Source organism: Typha latifolia, chromosome 3 (genome assembly GCF_019914945.1).
Source record: "Typha latifolia isolate L0001 chromosome 3, TyphaL0001v2, whole genome shotgun sequence".
NCBI lineage: Eukaryota > Viridiplantae > Streptophyta > Magnoliopsida > Poales > Typhaceae > Typha > Typha latifolia.
In genome coordinates this window covers 1,659,391-1,678,586 of record NC_133088.1, presented here as the reverse complement: position 1 = coordinate 1,678,586, position 19,196 = coordinate 1,659,391, and the positions used below count along the sequence as shown (strand labels likewise).

The 19,196-nt window shown below is 41.1% G+C and overlaps 2 protein-coding genes and 1 pseudogene across 2 annotated transcripts; all 3 read right to left on the bottom strand.

Moving 5' to 3' along the window:
• Window positions 1-1,519: 1,519 nt before the first annotated feature.
• Window positions 1,520-3,668, bottom strand: LOC140783499 (L-type lectin-domain containing receptor kinase IX.1-like). Its single transcript, XM_073130397.1, has one exon. It carries the CDS (start codon window positions 3,666-3,668, stop codon window positions 1,548-1,550), a length of 2,121 nt encoding a protein of 706 aa, XP_072986498.1. The 3' UTR covers window positions 1,520-1,547.
• An 829-nt stretch (window positions 3,669-4,497) lies between these two features.
• Window positions 4,498-6,673, bottom strand: LOC140783498 (L-type lectin-domain containing receptor kinase IX.1-like; annotated as a pseudogene).
• Window positions 6,674-9,260: 2,587 nt separating this feature from the next.
• On the bottom strand, window positions 9,261-18,527 carry LOC140783496 (uncharacterized). The gene is made up of 5 exons (XM_073130396.1): window positions 16,438-18,527; window positions 15,944-16,007; window positions 14,706-14,779; window positions 13,602-13,756; window positions 9,261-11,709 (listed from the first exon to the last, which is right to left on the bottom strand). The coding sequence occupies exons 1-5, from the start codon at window positions 18,525-18,527 to the stop codon at window positions 9,512-9,514; spliced, it is 4,581 nt and encodes a 1,526-aa protein (XP_072986497.1). The 3' UTR covers window positions 9,261-9,511.
• Window positions 18,528-19,196: the final 669 nt, after the last annotated feature.

The following is a 19,196-nucleotide window of genomic DNA, read 5'->3' as shown; positions in this document are numbered from 1 at the left end:
ATTTTTGTTGAGGTCGACTAAATAAACACCGATCTGATATTAGTTTTGTTGCGACTTAATATTATTATTTGTTTGGTCCAACTAGTTTGAGCTCTCTCTCTCTCTCTCTCTCTCTCTCTCTCTCTCTCCTCTCTCTCTCTCTCGTTGCCACTTGCTTTTGAAAATTAATGGAACAAGTAGCTTCTCAAGGGCGGCAGTTGAGATGATTCCCTCGCTGACCCTCACTAACCCTCACTGACCCACAGTTCAAATCTAACGACTAAAATTATATTAAACTAATTAAAACTATCAATTAATATGATAAGGAGTATCGGTCACCATTTTACCTTTTTAAGAATAAACTAATCTTTTTTTTTTCTCTCTTGTACGATCTACAAATTAAAATAAACTTATGGATATATCTATTAATATTGATTGAAACTTTTGAGTAGTTAACATTAGAATTAAATTTTAAATTAAATTATTTCATTGAGGAATATTAACTTAACTAGTTGAAACGGTCTATCATAATTATTTGAAATTTAATCTTGATTTACTACTTTGAAGGGATACAATAAAATTTATCCGTTGAAAATTAGTTCGAAATTGAGAAAAACTTTAAATGGGTCAACTACATTCGAACGACGTTCATCACAAATTGCTAGTGTTTTAAATTTATGTGTCGACGTTCAACATTCAAACAAGATAGAGATGTTTGAATAATCGAGAGTTTGGAAGAGTTAGTGTTCGAATGTGTAACCATTGGTGCACCGGTGTTCAAACATCGTTCACCCGTTCAAACAGTTTGCAGAACGTGTTTGAAGCGGTAAATAGGGTTCGAACGTCGTCCATCCATTCAAACGGCCTACGTAATGTGTTACCAGCAGCGCACAAGAGTTTGAATATTGTCCATCCATTCGAATAGCCCGCGGATTATTTTTAAACCTCAAGTTAGTCATATAAATAGATAAGTTAGGTTTTAGAATTTGGTGTTGGGGCAAGTTGCAAAAGAGAAAATGTGAAAAAATTTCCCATGAGGAGAGGGCTCTATGAGATAGCACTCTTCTATTATATTTGTGAGGGATTGGAGAGAGAAAATTCTTTGTATTTGCATCTCTATTTACATTAGATTAGTGGATTGAAGTTTTACACTGTTCCTCGATGTAAGCACATCGACAAATCACGTAAATATTATCTCTCATTCTTTCTTATTTGTGGTTTGCATTTATTTTAGAGTCTTTATTTGTGATTCGATTAGGTATTTGAAGATATCTACTCTAAATCTTGATTATAAATTTCTCATTTAGAATTAATATTAGCTTTGTAAATATTAAGTTTACTCTAATATTTTATTATCCTATTGAATTTGTTTATGAATATTTAAAAATCATTTTCTCAGCCCTCTATCCTTTCAGATAGTTAACACAACAAATTGGTATCAGTCCACAATACCATCTTAGCAAGCAATTCCATAATTAGTACAGAATAATCACACAAACATTATTGAACACAGTACATTTATTTTATTGAACAGGATACATTAGTCGGAATCATAAATTTCACTTCTTTTACGCTTTAAGAAGCCAAGCAGAGGGAGATGAACCAGAAGCCGTAACCGACTTGGAGGAATACATGACGTCGCCGGAAACCGTGGTGGGGATGGTGGAAGTAGTAGCATAATTACGAGAAGCTGAGCTCGAAAATCCTGCCGTAGACGTTGACAATATTTCTTGAACATCCATCGGCGGCTCAAAGTACATGGGCACCGGCATTGTGGGAGGTAACGTCGGCAGTGGCGCCTCTAATTTGAGGGCGCTAATAGCCTGACTAATAGAAGGCCGTGCGGTACAATCTGGGTGCGCGCACCACAATCCCACAACCATCAATCTCTCAATCTCTTCTTCCACTTCCAACTCCTCATTCCTTACCCTCCCGTCGGCTGCTTCAAGAATCGCCTTCCTTCCATATAGATCCCAGACGTATTCTACCAACCTCACCTTTATTGGGTCTTCGTTGATCTCCAGGGGCCTTCTTCCACAGGCGAGCTCGAGCGCTACTATCCCGAAGCTATACACGTCCGACTCCCTGCTGCCCTTGCCGTTGATGACGCATTCCGGCGCCACGTAGCCCATGGTCCCTGCGAGAACCGTTGTTTGGGATCCGTGGCCGTGGTCGACGAGCCTCGCGAGCCCGAAGTCTCCGAGCTTAGCGTTGAAGCCAGAATCGAGCATTACGTTGCTCGGTTTGATGTCTCTGTGCACCACGTAGCTCTCCCACTCTTCGTGGAGGTAGAGCAAGGCCGAGGCCAAGCCGAGCGCGATGTTGTACCTTAACGACCACATCAAGGACCTTCCCGTGGTGGTGTAGAGGTGGTAGTCGAGGCTTCCGTTGGGCATCAGCTCGTAGATGAGGAGGAAGTCACCGCGGTCGTGGCACCAACCGACGAGCTCTACGAGGTTGCGATGCCGTAGCTGGCTTATGATCTTGACCTCGGCGATGTACTCCTTCCTCCCTTGCTTCGACCCCTTTGAGATTCTCTTGATTGCTACCTCAAGGCCGAGATCCTTCAACAATCCTTTGTATACGGCTCCGAAACCTCCCTCGCCGAGCTTGCCCTGCGCGGCAAAGTTGTTTGTCGCGTCGGCCAGTTCACTGTAGGTGAACCTCCTCGGTCCCCTCCCTTTGGCAAACTCATCGTCCATGGATTCATCGTAGTTCTCATCATCTTGATTTTCTTGCTGTTGTTCTCCTCTTCTATCCTTCTTCCGCCACCGGATACACCACATGCAAATAAAACCCATCAAGCACACCATGACCACCGCGCCGGTAGCCAAGCCTATGATTATCGCTGCTATGCTCTTTGTGGTCTTCTCTGTGCTCTCATTGGCTTGCATACTTGAGGTAAAATCCCAATATAGGATCTGATGTAGCTCGACATATGCACCCGTGGCAGCCGAGAATCCGATCGATACATTCTCCGGCAGTACTTTGCTAAGATCAATAGTATGAGAGAGACTAGATTTGCCACTGAATACTGGGTTATCCTCATAGGTCACGAAGAGGCTCAAATTATTCGTGGTAGCGTTGTAACTGATCCAAGCGTTCGCCATCGACCCATTACTGATGCTTGTAGGCCATGTGACACTTGCAACAGATATGATAGAGCTGACGTCGATACCGAAATGATCCAGGCTCGGATCCCACTCGTTATAGAAGGGGTCAAACTCCACTGCTACCGTCTGATTTGTGATGCTCTTGGAGCCATTGAAAAGGCCGAGGTTGCCGCCATATGAATATTGGGGGATACTCGAAGGGTAAGACGAAAGGAAGAAAGCAAGGCCGTCGCCGTGGTACGTTTGATTTGTGGCGTTGATGATGAATTGGAAATGTGTGGTGAAGTCAGCTACTTTGCCAGTGTCTTTGTCCCAGAGGATAACCGGATCCTTGTAGGCTGCTCGGCCGGTGCTCCAGATGATGTCCTCGTCGGCTCCATCCTTGGTGAGCCAGATGAATTTATTGAAGGACGCGTCTCCCTGGAGATCGATCATGGCCGGCAGACTCTTGGTGCCGGGGTCAGAAAAGTTGAACTTGAAGGATAGCGAACTTGCAGGGAAGATCAAAGAGGCTAAAAGGAACAAGAAGAGGGCCAGGAAGATACTAATTTTTGCGTTGCAGGGCCAGGAACACATGGCCTCAGGAAATGAATGGGGCGATTTCCACGACGGCTTATATCAAGATAGACTTGCTTCATTTCCTCCTCTTTATAAATTATAAACAAAAGAGATTAGAGGAGCAGATCCCAGGGTTGGGAATTAAAGGCGTTAACTTCATAGCATAAACGCTTTACCATTAGAATATCATCTTGTTGGTAAAGGTTGACTATGTTTCTCCAATGCCAAGTACATCCAAAATTAACTTGTACCATGCATGCAGTAGCTGGTAGAAATTACATTGAACTAGAATCATCTAACTTGTTTGTCAATTTTGGTGAAACATTTTCTTCTGAGCTGCCTTTTTATTTTGTAATAATTTAATTACCGAGTAAGAGAATGCATTGTAACTAACTGCCTTACGTCTGCACCACGAGAGCACTCATCAATCAGTGTGTGAACATTGAATCATTGACTGGTACCTTTCAATGTATGCATGCAGTTCATCGTGGACAGTTTCTCTTACGTACCGCATAACTGGGCTTGCTGGACGATACATTACCAACTTGGCTTTTTTTTAATTTCGTATATGGATAGTTTAATTAGTTTAACTTATCCGTAGACTTGAAGTCTTGTTCAGATCGATTAAATAAATGCATATATGCTATTTATTAACTGTTGTTGAGACTCTTCTTCCTGGCTTTTTCTTGCATTTGAAAGTTAATCGACCAGCTGGTACTCTTTCACGTCGCAGCAGTTGAGTGACCCCCTTTAAAAAAAATGAAAGATGTAAAAGCTATCTCAAATTCATGGAAATATTACATTTTAGAACAGGAAGCATAAACTCGGATATTAAATTTCACTTGTTTTATGCTTTAAGCAGCCGAACAGAGTCAGCTGAACCAGAAGCCGTAGAAGGGTAACTAGAAGGGTAACTGTAAGCCTCGATCGAGCTGGAGGAAGTAGAAGGGTAATTCGAAGTCGAGCTCGAAATACCAACCGTAGATGTCGTGTTCAAAAAGTTGTTCACATCCGCCGGCGGTGCATAGTACGTGGGCACCGGCATCCTAGGCGGCAGACTCGGCAATGGTACCTCTGACTTGAGTGCACTAATGGCCTTCCTAATCGAAGGCCGCGCAATGTAATTTGGGTGCACGCACCACAACCCCACAACCATCAACCGCTCTATTTCTTCCTTCACTTCCGACTCTCGATTCGTTACCCTTTCATCGGCTGCTTCAAGAATCGTCTTCCTACCAAAGAGATCGCAAACCCATTCCACCAACCTCACCTTTCTCGGATCCTCCTTCATCACCACGGGCCTTCTTCCACAGGCGAGCTCGAGCGCCACTATCCCGAAACTATACACATCGGACTCCTTGGTGGCCTTCCCTGTGATGATACATTCTGGTGCCATGTAGCCCATAGTCCCAGCCAGAACTGTAGTTTGGGATCCTTGGCCGTGGTCGACGAGCCTCGCGAGGCCGAAATCTCCGAGCTTAGCGTTGAAGGATGAATCGAGCATCACGTTGCTCGGCTTGATGTCACGGTGCACCACGCAACTCTTCCACTCTTCGTGGAGGTAGAGCAACGCCGAGGCCAAGCCGAGTGCGATGTTGTACCTTATCGACCACGACAAGTACCTCCCCGTGGTGGTGTAGAGGTGGGAGTCGAGGCTTCCGTTGGGCATCAGCTCGTAGACGAGGAGGAACTCGCCGCGGTCGTGGCACCAACCGACGAGCTGCACGAGGTTGCGATGCCGTAACTGGCTTATGATCTTGACCTCAGCGATGTACTCCTTCCTCCCTTGCTTTGACCCCTTTGAGACTCTCTTGATTGCTACCTCAAGGCCAAGATCCTTCAACAATCCTTTGTATACGGCTCCGAAGCCTCCCTCCCCGAGCTTGCCCTCCTCGTCAAAGTTGTTCGTTGCAGCAGACAGGTCGTTGTAAGCGAACCTCCTCGGTCCCTTCCCTCTCTCAAACTCATCGTCGATGGATTCATCGTAGTTCTCATCGTCTTGCTCTTCTTTCTCTTGTTCTCCCCTGCCAGCCTTCTTCCTCCACCAGATGCAGCACAAGCAAATGAAGCCTGCCATCAAGCACACCATAACCACGCAGCCGGTAGCCAAGCCTATAACTATTCCTGATGTGCTCTTTCTGCTCTTCTTTGTGCTGGTTTTGGGTTGCAAACTTGAGGTAAAATCCCAATAGAGGATCTGGTGTTGCTCAAAATAGAAACCCGTGCTAGCCGAGAATCCGATCGATATATTCTCCGGCAGTACTTTGCTAAGATCTATAGTATGAGAGAGACTGGATTTGCCACTGAATACTGGGTTGTCCTCGTAGGTCAAGAAGAGGCGCAAATTATTCGTGGTAGCGTTGTAACTGATCCAAGCATTTGCCGTCGACCCGTTACTGATACTAGTCGGCCATGTGACAATTGCAACAGACTCAAAATTATGGACGTCGATACCTACATGATTCGAGTCCGGATCCCACTCTTCCTTGTAGGTGTCAAACTCCACAGCTACAGTCTGCTTGTCTGTAGGTGTCAAACTCCACAGCTACAGTCTGGTTGTCGGTGCTCTTGGTGCCACCGAAAAGGGCGAGCTTGCCGCCCGAGGAACGTTGGGGGATACTCGAAGGGTAAGGCGAGAGGAAGAAAGCCATGCCGTCGCTGTGATCCTTACCGGTGGCGTTGATGATGAATGAGAAATGGGTGGTGAAATCAGCAACCTTGTCAGTGGCTTCGTCCCACAGGGGAATCGGATTCTTGTAGGCTGCTCGGCCGGTTCCCCAGTTGACTTCCTTGGTGAGCCAGATGAATTTGTCGAAGTATGCATCTCCCTGGAGATCAATCATGGCCGGCAGACGGTTGGTGCCGGAGTCAGAAAAGTTAAACTTGAAGGAGAGCGAGCTTGCAGGGAAGATCAAAGAGGCGAAAAGGAACAAGAAGAGGGCCAGGAAGATACGAATTCTTGCGTTGCAGGGAGACATGGGGCGATTCCCACGACGGCTAATATCAAGATAAACTTGCTTCATTTTCTCCTCTTTATAAATTATAACTGCGAGAGAGCAGAAAAGATATATCCCAGGGTCCACTGTTTCTTGCTGCGGACAAGGGATTTATAAAGGCATAATCTTCGTAGCACAAACGTTCTGCCATTAAAATAACATCTTGTTGGTGAACGTTGAATATGCCGAGCTTTTGACCAAACTAGCCCGCTCTTAAACCTTATCTGCGGAAATAAATCATACCTTAAATGATTTATTTTAGCGTAGGTGACAGTAAAATGTAAATTTGTCAGTATTTCACTTTTACATAGAAACATCGAAAAGCTTATTTTATAAAATACTAAATTTTTCGACGTTTTACTTTTAGTAAATACTGAATAATTTAATATTTTATCAGAATTTTTTTTGAAAATCAAACAAAAATTTGGAGATCATTTTTTTTCTCCATAAATTCTTCTCATAACCTCATGGTCTATAGACTATAGATCTTTTCCAACTGATAGAGTTTTTCTATTTATCTGTAATAATATATTTTATGATTAAAATAATATTAAAGTCTTTGACTTGCCAATTAATTGACTGGGCTAGCTTCGCTCGTGCTAAACGTTGCTTCTCGTGGACATACAAATGCCTCATTTTTCACAGCCAACTTTAGATGAGAGATAGGGTTTGAGAAAGAAAGTAAACGCGAAGAAATTAAGGCACCTTTTCCATTGCTTTGGAAGGGAACGAAGCATGAACCCGTTTGGTTGAAGAACGGAGACTTATATTTATAAATTATAAGTCTCTTATTAAAAGTTTGTATCCACACCACTAAATTTGGAATAATTAATATCGCATGATTAATGATCATGTGGCATTAATAATACTATGGATATCAAATTCCATATCTATTCTAGTATTCCAATCAAATAGAAAAAAAAAATTAAGTATAACAAAATTAATAAATTATTATACTCTTCAACCAAAACCAAACGAGGGCCAAAGGAACAAGAACCTTTTTAGGCCGAGTGCAGCCTAAAATATAACTTATCATGGGTCCAACCTTCTTGGGCCATATCCAGCCCATCTCCAGTCTTTGGCCCGACACAGCGAGCCAGAACAGTCTCTGCGATCTCTTTCTCCCATGCTCGCTTCACTAGTTCCCTTCTTCTATCGTCATCTGCATATTAGCTCATCAACAAAAGGAGGTCAAGGTTCTCTGTCACTAGGATCTAATTTGTTCGTCATTTTTCTTGGAAGGTAGATTCTAGGCTGCCTTTCATTTTCAACACTTTAATTAACAATTAATTTAATGTATTTTAACTTGTTTAACCTTTCTAAATGAACTAACTGCCTTATGTCTGCTGCATGAGAAACACTCCATCAATCACAGTGTGGGTACATAATACATCGCCAATTACTTACCTAAAGCAAAAGAATTCTCGCACCATGGATATGCAGATGATGTCTCAGCCTAAAGGTAGAAAATAATTTTGTTTAAGTAGCAGGACTGCGGGTGTTGATATTAATTAAATTTTGTGTGGTCTTCTTGAATACGAGTGACCAATTTGACATTCTCTCCTCTTCCCAAAAGAAAGAATTACAACGATGAACAGCACGACTTTACGGAAGATAATATACAAGACTGATAGCAAAAGAAGAACGCCATTATTGAACTGAATGCGTAAACCAGAGTAGCAAATTACATTTGTTTTCTCCTCTAAGCAGCCAAGAAGAGGTAGATACAACCAAGTACCGTAGTTGAAGAGAATTTCGGTGGTCTTAAATTTGAGCATCTTCTTTTCTCTTACGGCCCAGTTGGCAACATGAGATGAGAGGAGTATTTTTGAGATAAACTTTCCTTTGTCCCAGAAAAAATGAAACCAGACGGGTGTTAGCTAACTGGGATAAAAATAAAATATGATGTACTCTGTTTATTATAGAATGGAATGAGAAAACAAAATGGGTGAGTATTTATGGTGATCTATGGTTTCATTTTTTGAAGATTAGATTCGTATTGAATATTATAATGCTACAAGACTATAATATTGTTAGTAATATTTTATAGTATATATGCAGTAAAAATATTTTAGTATATAAATGCCCATTTTTTATATTATTTGTTAAGGTATTTGTATTGTGTAAATTACGATGAATTCAATCAAATTATTTTCTTAGCAAGAATTTTAAAAATAACAATGAGTAAATAATATAATAGTTGTGAAATAAAATAATAAATACATATTTAAATTAAACCACAGAAAGGGCAATAAGATCATTTTTGTCTCTTATTCCAACTATCAAAACCAAACACCATCATATCTCTTATTTTTATTGAATATATTATTATATTTATCCTTATCACCAATAAATCTCTATTTCATTTATATTCTAATTTTTTTTTCTTCTAATCTTATAACTAAACGGGTGCCATGTGTGAAAACATTAGATTTTCACATGCATAAAATTCACAACCACAAGTAAAGCCAAAACAAACTTAATATACATATATAAATCGATTGTGACTTTCACCCTAAACAAACAACAACCAAGATATGAACCCATAATACAAAATCTTTACAAATGAAAAGGTCAAAACTTGCAAGATAAGCTCACAAAAGAAAACAAGAAATAAAATAAAAGATCACTAATCTTGTATTTAGTAAAACTCCAACATTAGGTCTTCTTTCCTTCTCTCGCTCTCCAAAATGGCACCAACGAAGAAGAAACTGATCTAGAGACTCACACACTTAAGTCCTCTCATACACACTTACTTAGTTACATAACTAAACAATGCCATAATAAGAATACACAAACTATTTCCAAAGTGTACCTTGATAGTAATACGGCAATTAGAAATTAGGAAAGAGAAATATCAAGACACTAATATCCAACAGCAGTCATCACGGTGGAAATTGTGGCATCGCTGGAAGCCATGGTCGAGCAGGAGGAAGTAGTTGGGTGACCAGAAGCTGAGCTCGGAAACCCTGCTGTAGACGTGGACAATATTTCTTGAACATCCAAGGGCGGCGGAAAGAACATGAGCACTGGCATTGTGGGAGGTAAAGTCGGCAGTGGCATCTCTAACTTGAGAGCACTAATGGCCTGTCTAATGGAAGGCCGCGCAGTGGAATCTGGGTGCGCGCACCACAACCCCACCACCATCAACCTCTCTATCTCTTCTTCCACTTCCCTCTCTCCGTTCTTTAACCTTGCGTCCGCTGCTTCAAGAATCGCCTTCTTCCCGTAAAGATACCAAACAGATTCCACCATCCTCACCTTTCTCGGATCCTCGTGGGCCTCAAGGGGCCTTCTTCCGCAGGCGAGCTCGAGAGCCAATATCCCGAAACTGTACACATCGGACTCCTTGCTGGCCCTACCGGTGATGACGCATTCTGGCGCCACGTAGCCCATGGTCCCAGCGAGAACTGTTGTTTGGGAACCGTGGCCGTGGTCGACGAGCCTCGCGAGGCCGAAATCGCCGAGCTTAGCGTGGAAGGCCGAATCCAACATCACGTTGCTCGGTTTGATGTCTCGATGTAGCACGCAGCTCTTCCATTCTTCGTGGAGGTAAAGCAAGGCCGAGGCCAAGTCGAGGGCGATGTTGTACCTCAAGGACCACGTTAAGAACTTCCCCGTGGTGGTGTAGAGGTGGGAGTCGAGGCTTCCGTTAGGCATCAGCTCGTAGACGAGGAGGAAGTCCCCGCGGTTGTGGCACCAACCGACGAGCTGCACGAGGTTCCGATGCCGTAACTGGCTTATAATCTTTACTTCGGCGATGTACTCCTTCCTCCCTTGCTTCGACCCCTTTGAGACTCTTTTTATTGCTACGTCAAGGCCAAGATCCTTCAAGAAACCCCTGTATACTGCTCCAAAGCCTCCTTCTCCGAGCTTGTCCTCCTCGGCGAAATCCTTCGTCGCCGCGACCAGTTCGCTGTAACAGAACCTCCTCGGTCCCTTCTCTTTTTCAAACTCATCATCGATGGATTCATCATAGTTTTGGTTGTCATGTTCTTCTTGCCCTGGTGTTCCTCTGCTGGCCTTCTTCCGCCGCAGAACAGACAAAATTAAGAAACCCACCAAAGACACCAAGACTCCAATGGCAATGATCAACCCAATTATTAACTGAGCCTTACTTCTACCGTTCTCCTTCCTCTTCCTCAGAGAGTCGGGTAAGCTGAGTTGCAATAAGTTTGGCGAGCTAATATTTGACGAACTAAACTCCCAATATATGATCTGATGAAGCTCGGCAGCAGAACCCGTGGTAGCGGAGAACCCGATCGTTACATTCTCCGGCAGTAATTCTCTAAGATCGACGGTATGAGAGAGGCTGGAATTGCCACTGAAGATTGGGTTGTTCTCGTAGGTCAAGAAAACGCTCAAATTTTTCGTGGTAGCGTTGTAACTGATCCAAGCGTTTGCCGTCGACCCATTGGTCATGTTAGTATTCCACGTGACATTAGCAACAGATACGATAGAGTCGACGTCGATACCCACATGATTCGGGCTCGGATCCCAGTAGTTCTGGAAGGTGTCAAACTCCACAGCTACCGTCTGGTTGTTGGTGCCGGGCTTGGTTCCATCTTTTACACCTTTAAAAATGCCGAGGTTGCAGCCCATGGAGTCTTCGGGGGTACTCGATGGGTAAGTGGTGAGGAAGAAAGACAAGCCGTCGGCGGGAACACTTGTACCTGTAGCGTTGATGATGAATTGGAAATGGGTTGTGAAGTCAGCTACCTTACCAGTGGCTTTGTCCCACAGGGGAACCGGGTCCCTATAGATTGATCGGCCAGTGCTGTATTTGATGTTGCCAATTAAAGAATCCTTGGTGAGCCGGATGAATTTGTTGAAGAAGGCGTCGCCGTCGAGTTTGATCAGGTCCGGCCCACTATTGGTGCTGGAGTCAGTGAAGTTGAACTTGAAGTTCAGGGAGCTTGTAGGGACGATAGTAGAGGAGAAAAGGAAAAAGTAGACGGCCAAGAAGCTGATAATCCTTCCTTTGCCAGGAAACATGGCCGGAAAATGCACGGAGCGACTCTGGTGTCTGCTGACACAAAGGTAGAGTAGCTTCGTTTCCTCCTCTTACTAAAACTATAAAGGGAGAAGAACAAAACAGAGCAGACCGATGGTTGACTCCCTGTTTGACTATGGTAATGGGGGAGATTGGCTTGCACAAATTGGGTATAATCGTGTCACACGCTACAGACGTTCTTTTTAATATTTAAGAAAGAAAATGCCTTTTTAATTTTACTATCTCTGTTAGAAAAATGAATTTCTTTTCATAAGAATTATTAAGTTTTACATTTCTTTTGTTTTAAATTTATTATTATTATTATTAAAGTTTAGACATTGCAAGTATCTCAAACAGAAAATATAAAAACTAAAACAATCAAAATTTTGACAATTTTCATAAAGAAAAATGTTTGCATTCATTTTTATTTTGGAACGAAAAATATTAAGAGTCACAAGTGAACCTTTAAATTTCTAGTTAAACCCCATGGCATTAAAAGAAAAAAAAAATTGACTGTATAATTTAAAGTTTTCTTTTCTGCACGAGGGAACAAATGAATCTTTTAGAAAGGAAAGTTGTATTATAATTTTTCAAATTACCACTAAACAATCTTTAGGAAGCAAAGTTGCATTTTTTTAAAGAAGAAAAAAAAAAGAAAGTTGCATTCTAAGTTTTTTAATTTCCACTAAACAATCTTTATAAAAAATATTTTAATATTTTTGTTCTTGATGCGACCTCTTTAAATAGGAGAGGGAGAGAAAAAAAGTAGAGTACCATTTACATTAGAATTTATTTTGCATCAGACCCAATTTTCTTTTCATTTAACAAAACTACTCACGTTTAATATATTCGGATTCTATAGATAAATAAATAAAACGGGTGATATGTAAGTATGTAAAATAGTTCTTAATACAGTAAAATTGAATATTGCGACATAGAGAATTACTTTGAATTTTTAAGCAAATGGCCCACATAGAGACTTTAGCCACGAGTACTTTACTAAGTAGAGGTCCAATGAGAGGGACAGAAAGATAACTACTCATAGACGAGCAATTTTTGTTAGAATAGTAAGTTAGCCCATTTGACTAATTAATTAGATTAATTGTTAGTATAGAATTTAAAAAAAATACTTTGGTTTTAAGGTAACTATTAGTGTTTTCTATACCTTTAAATAATAATAATCTTTGGATTATCTAAATAATGAAAATCAAAGAGTTATATATGATAACTAAGAGTCATACTAATATCTAAGAGTTATGTAAACTACTATATATATATATATATATATATATATATATATATATATATATATATATATATATATATATGGCTTTATCTTGTGCAAGATATAAAGAAAAGTATTTTATCTACTTCATCTTGTGTTAAGAGAACAATTTTTTTCTTCTGAGTTTAACATCACCTTCTTCTAACAGTTTTCAAAATAATAGTCAAAAAAACTATTTGTAATGCTATCTTTCGCCTTTTTTTTTCCCATGAGCTTTTATGGTAGAGGAAGAATAATATGCCATCATTAAATATAATAATCGTAGTCAAGATATTAACGTATAATATATATCAATCGTTCGATAATTATGTACATCAACGTTTCTTTCAATCGGAATCATCCTGGGACAGAAAGTAAATAAGAAAAGAAAGGTGGCGTGGAAGCTTGGAAGCCGTTTTCTTGTAAACTACGAGGTGATGGGAAGGATAGTGCGCATACAGCAGGATTCTCTACGTTGGGCGTTTGCTGTAGAGCATCTGCAGGTGGGTTAAGTTAGCACTTGGGTAGTATAGGGGTCGTAAATCTTTGGGTACAAGCAAAGAGGAAGTGTTTGTGGGGTCAATTAAAAAGGATGAATTAATAAATTATTCATCCGAAGAAATAAGTAAAGATATACTATAGAAAAGGAGGTGATAACAAAAGGAATGGCAAGGGAAGCATATATTGGTGGAGGAAACGGGAGAGGAGGATGTTGCTGGGGTTGAAGAACATAGAGAAGAGAAAGAAATGGAAGAGTGACAGATAGCGTTGTTTTGAGAAGAGGAGGAAATCCTGGATGGGGTACGTATACCTCTGAGAGCTTTCAAAGAAGGAGGCGAAGACAATAGTCAAGCTTCTCATAATGAGCATCAGGAATATAATGCATAAAAGTCAAGAAAGGAGCATTCAGTAGATGGATGGTGGCTCAAACCGGAAAGGTGAAGCCTATGGAGGTTTTTTTTTTGAAGAGGCCAAAGGTGGAAGGTTCCTCTACTGACCTCCTTTAGACATATTCTGACTTTTTAAAATATTATTAATGAGGATTTCATAGTGGAACAAATGTGAAGGTTTCTTAGAGGTAGATTTGATTGGAGATAATATAGAACTTTTGTGGAATCTGGTCAAAAGAACTTTTTAGAAATATTTGAGACGTCTGGGTAAACGTGAGAAGAGAAACATTTTGAATTTCGACCAAACACTGCCCAAAATGTGTTACAATATTAAGCTATTTTATTTGACTAGTCGATTAGATTAATTAGCTAGTATAGAATTTAAAAAAAATACTTTGATTTTGATATGACTTTTAGTATTTTCTATATTTTTAAATAATAGAAATCAAAGAATTATATATGATAACTAAGAGGCATATAATATATCTAAGAGTCATGTAAACCACTATATATATGTGGTCTCATCTTGTGCAAGAATATAAAGAAAAGTTTAAAATTTTTTATCTACTTTATCTTGTATTTAAAGAATAATCTTCTTCTCTTGAGTTTACCATCACCTTCTCCTAACAAAATGCAACTTCACCACGGGCTAAAATTAGTCTGCACCGCCCTTTCAAAAATATAGTCCTGGGTCCAAAACAGCAAAGCTCTGATACACCCGCTCATGCTCTGCTATCTCCCAACGCTGCCTTAAACTCGCCCTCTCAAGTCCAAAGCTTTATAATTCTCTTCTGCTACTGGTATCTGAGTACTAGGCCGGCAAGGAAAGGAGGTTAAGCTTCTCTGTTGCTAGGAGTGCCAATTTCGTTTGCCAAGTTGTGAAACCCTGCGAAGCTAGCTGGTAGGAATTACCTTGAGCTAGAACCATCTAATTTGCCAATTTCGTTTGTCACTTTTTTACTCTTTGGAGTCCGTCCATTGTGAATCTGTTATTGTTAATAACAAGTATGAGCATCAGAATGCATGTTCTGGAAAGGAAGGTTGCATCCCAGTGAGAACAAAAATTGGACATAAAATATAACAAGGACTTATTTTGGGATAAAATAAATTTATCCCAATTTTTCATTGTTTGGTTGGAAAGAAAAGGATGTGTTAAAATAAAAATATGCATAGTTTAAGATGGTGTTTAATTCTAATAGCTAGACTTAAAGCATCAAAATGATTAAATTGACCTTATTATCTTTTTCCTAGTTTAATATAAATATTTATTTTTTATTTTTTTGGGAGAAAGATAAAAAAATAATTTAAAAATTAAATATAAACATAAATTTATCTTACAAATATTGTATTATCTTCTCATGGTTATTTTAGAATTCTATGCCAAATATCTAACGCTAAAGTATTTTTCATTGTAAATATATTTTAATACGTTAGAATATATTTTTAGTGAAAAATATTGGTCAGGTTAGTATTGGAGAAAGTAAAGTAGTCATTTTGTATTTCCGAATAACTTGGTGGGATAATCTAAATTTTTAGTTCCAACTTAAAGTTAGAATACAAATATTCAGATAAACTTCCTTTATTCCATTTCTTATTCCAATCCTCTCTCTTGTTTTGACAAGGGTAGTATAACGAAGTTATTCATTTTAGAACGAGCCACTTGTTTTGCTTAACGACGAAATGAACATCTCAGAGGTAAATTAGAAATCCGCAATACAATCACTTGACCACATGAACATCATTGGAACGTTCTTCGTACTGCCCCACCTAGTTCGTCCACTACAACGATCTCCATGCCCTTTGGAAAGCAGTGTTCTCGCTAAGGATGGGTTTTGATGGCGACAGAACCGAGCGAGCTACAGTCATGCAAAGAGAAAAGATCTAGAAAAGATCCATATGACCCAGGTGAGATTAGCTCCTCAAAATCACAAATTTTCCGCTCTGCAATTATAATCCGGATCGAGATGGCAAAGAAGAAAGGACTATGGGAACAAACGACGGGATTTAGCGCAAATTTTGGTTAGAAGGGAGTTTGGATTTGAGGGAGAGGGAAGGCGAAGAAAAGGAGGCACTATTTTATTACTTGGGATGGGAACGCAATATGAAGAAAAGGTTGCGGATCGAAGTTTTAGTTATTTTAACCCAAAGACCTGCACAAAAGCTGACTTGTCCATGGGCCCGGCCTTCTTGGGCCTCGCAGACACCATCAGGAGCCTACACAAGCCCAAAAGTGATTCTTCAAGAGATCCCGAGAGATCCACTAAATGTTTATCTCAAAATTTATCTATGATCTCTATCGTTGGTTTATAGGATCCACATGGTAGACATTTGTCTTTGGGCATAGCATTATTGTTAAATTTGGTTTCTATTATTCACCTGCTGTCTTTCTAAAATGAAACAAAGACTTAGGTCCCAGAATGAAGAATGACAAATAAAATCAACTGAACGATGTACAGCACGACTTTATTGAAACAATATGTAACATTAAAAGGAAATGGAGAGTACCAAAAAACATCATTAAACAAAATGCAAAACAGGAGTAGCAAAAAAAAATTTTCTGCCATAAGCAGCCGAGCAGATGAACTGGAAGCCATAATCGACTTGGAGGAATTTGTTTGCGAGCACATGAGAATGTTAGCTTAACCAGAAGCTGGAGGAAATAGTAGCGGGGTAACCAGAAGCCATACTCGACTTGGAGGAATTAGTAGAGTAGCCAGAAACTGAGCTTGAAATGCGCACCGTAGGCGTCATGTACGCAATTTTCTTCACATCCGCCTGCGGCGCATAGGACATCGTGTGTACCGGCATCTTAGGAGGCAAAGTCGGCAATGGCACCTCTAACTTGAGAGCATTAATGACCTGCCTAATCGAAGGCCGCGCGGTGCAATCTGGATGCGCGCACCACAACCCCACAATCATCAACCTCTCCATCTCTTTTTCCGCATCAAACTCCCCGTTCAGTACCCTTCTATCCGCTGCTTCAAGTATCGCCTTCCTCCCGTAAAGATCCCAAACCCATTCCACCAACCTTATCTTGCTCAGGTCCTCGTTGACCAACAGGGGCCTTCTTCCACATGCGAGCTCGAGCGCCACTATCCCGAAACTGTACACGTCGGACTCCTTGCTGGCCTTGCCTGTGGTAACGTATTCTGGCGCCATGTAGCCCATGGTCCCGGCGATAACTGTTGTCTGGGATCCATGGCCGTGGTCGACGAGCCTCGCCAGCCCGAAATCTCCGAGCTTAGCGTTGAAGGATGAGTCCAGCATCACGTTACTTGCCTTGATATCTCGGTGCACGACGCAACTCTCCCACTCTTCGTGGAGGTAGAACAAGGCCGAGGCCAAGCCGAGTGCGATATTGTTCCTCATGGACCACGTTAATAAGTTCCCTTTGGTGGTGTAAAGGTGGGTGTCGAGGCTTCCGTTTGGCATCAGCTCGTAGACGAGGAGGAAGTCACCGCGGTCGTGGCACCAACCTACAAGCTGCACGAGGTTGCGATGCCTTAATTGGCTTATGATCTTGACCTCGGCGATGTACTCTTTTCTCCCTTGCTGCGATCCCTTTGAGATTCTTTTTATTGCTACCTCAAGGCCAAGGTCCTCCAGGAATCCTCTGTATACGGCACCGAAACCTCCCTCTCCGAGCTTGCCCTCATCAGCGAAATTTTTTGTTGCGGTGGCCAGTTCGCTGTAAGCGAATCTCCTCGGCCCCCTCCCTTTCTCAAACTCATCATCGATGGACTCATCATACTCCTTTTTCTTTCGTTCTTCTTGCTCCGATGTTTCTCTCTTGACCTTCTTCCGTCGCACGATGAACCAAATTGAGAAACTCACCAAAGACAGCGAGACTCCAACGGCAGTAGCCAATCCGATTATTAATGGAGCTTTACTTCTTGTACTACTCTCCTCCATCTTTGATGAGTTGGTTTCCGATATTGACGAGCTGAAGTCCCAATATAGGATCTGATGTGTTTCGGCAAGTGTAGCCGTCGCAGCTGAGAATCCGACCGATACATTCTCCATCAATAATTCTTTAAGATCAAGAGTATGAGAGAGAATGGAGTTGCCACTGAAGATTGGATTGTCCTCGTCGGTCAAGAAGACGTCCAAAGTTTTTGTGGTAGCGTTGTAACTGATCCAAACGTTTGCCGTCGACCCATTAGAGATGCTAGTAGGCAATGTGACATTGGCAACAGATACGCTAGAGTGGACATCGATACCCACATGATCAGGTTCCGGATCCCATTGGTTCTGGCAGGTGTCAAACTCCACAGCTACCGTCTGGTTGTTGGTGCCGCTGGTGCCATAGGGGCTTATGAAAAGTCCGAGGTTGCCGCCCGTGGCTTTATCAGGGATAATCGAAGGGTAAGAGGAGAGGAAGAAAGCCAGACCATCAGCGCTGAAAGTATCATTGGGGCCCTTGATGATGAATGTGAAATGCGTGGTGAAGTCGGCTACCTTACCAGTGGCTTTGTCCCAAAGAGGAAATGGATCTCTGTAGACAGCTCGGCCGATGCTCCAGGTCATGTCCTTTTCGGCTCCTTCCTTGGTGAGCCTGATAAATTTGTTGAAGAATGCATCTCCCTGGAGATCGATCATGGCCGGCAGACTATGGGTGCCCGAGTCGGAAAAGTCGAACTTGAAGGAGAGTGAGTAGGCATGGGATATTATAGAGGAAAGAAGGAGCAAGTATAGGGCCAAGAAGCTACTAATTCTTGCGTTGAAGGGTAACATGGCCGGAAAAATGAATGAGGCGACTCCCGCGACGGCTGATACCAAGGTAGATTTGCTTCTTCCCCTCCTCTCTATAAGCTATAAATGGGGGAAGAGTAGCAAAAGGATCAAATCCTTGGCTGTATCTTGCTGCGAACGTGGAGTTGAAGGCATTGGCTTCACAGCACCAACGTGTTACCATTAAAACACTATTTTGTTGATAAAGTTTGAACATATTTCCAGAGTACGACAGCTTTTTGTTTTTGTACTTTTATTGATTAGAACCTATTTTTACTTAAATTATCCAGCACATTTGCTGAAAGAAGGAATTAAAATAATTATTATTATTATTATTATCAGCAAATTTGATTAATTCCTATTGCCTCTAAACAATCTTTTGTAAATAAAGTACTAATTTGACCTTAAAACAAGGTTTCCATACTGCCACCATAAGTTATTCTTCATATTAAGAGGAGTACTCAAATGGACCATTTTGGGAAGGAGTGCTGCATTCTAAGTTTATTAAATTACAACTAAACAATTTGTAAATACAATATTAATTAAACGTTCTTGATGGGACCTCATTGAATAGGGGAAATGAATAAAGAGATCTCCAAACTGATTAATGTTGAATAGGTTATATGAAGTCCTCGGCCACTAAAAAAAAACTGCCGATATCTGCATATAGAG

What these genes read in the sequence shown, in the direction of transcription:
- LOC140783496 (XM_073130396.1), bottom strand. Translation starts at nt 18,527, where the DNA reads ATGTTACCCTTCAACGCAAGAATTAGTAGCTTCTTGGCCCTATACTTG. An exon ending in ACAAGTCAGCTTTTGTGCAG is followed by an intron (nt 14,780 to 15,943) that starts GTCTTTGGGTTA and finishes TAACAATAACAG; the next exon opens with ATTCACAATGGACGGACTCC. An exon ending in CAGCAACATCCTCCTCTCCC is followed by an intron (nt 11,710 to 13,601) that starts GTTTCCTCCACC and finishes AGTTTTAGTAAG; the next exon opens with AGGAGGAAACGAAGCTACTC.
- LOC140783499 (XM_073130397.1), bottom strand. Translation starts at nt 3,668, where the DNA reads ATGTGTTCCTGGCCCTGCAACGCAAAAATTAGTATCTTCCTGGCCCTC.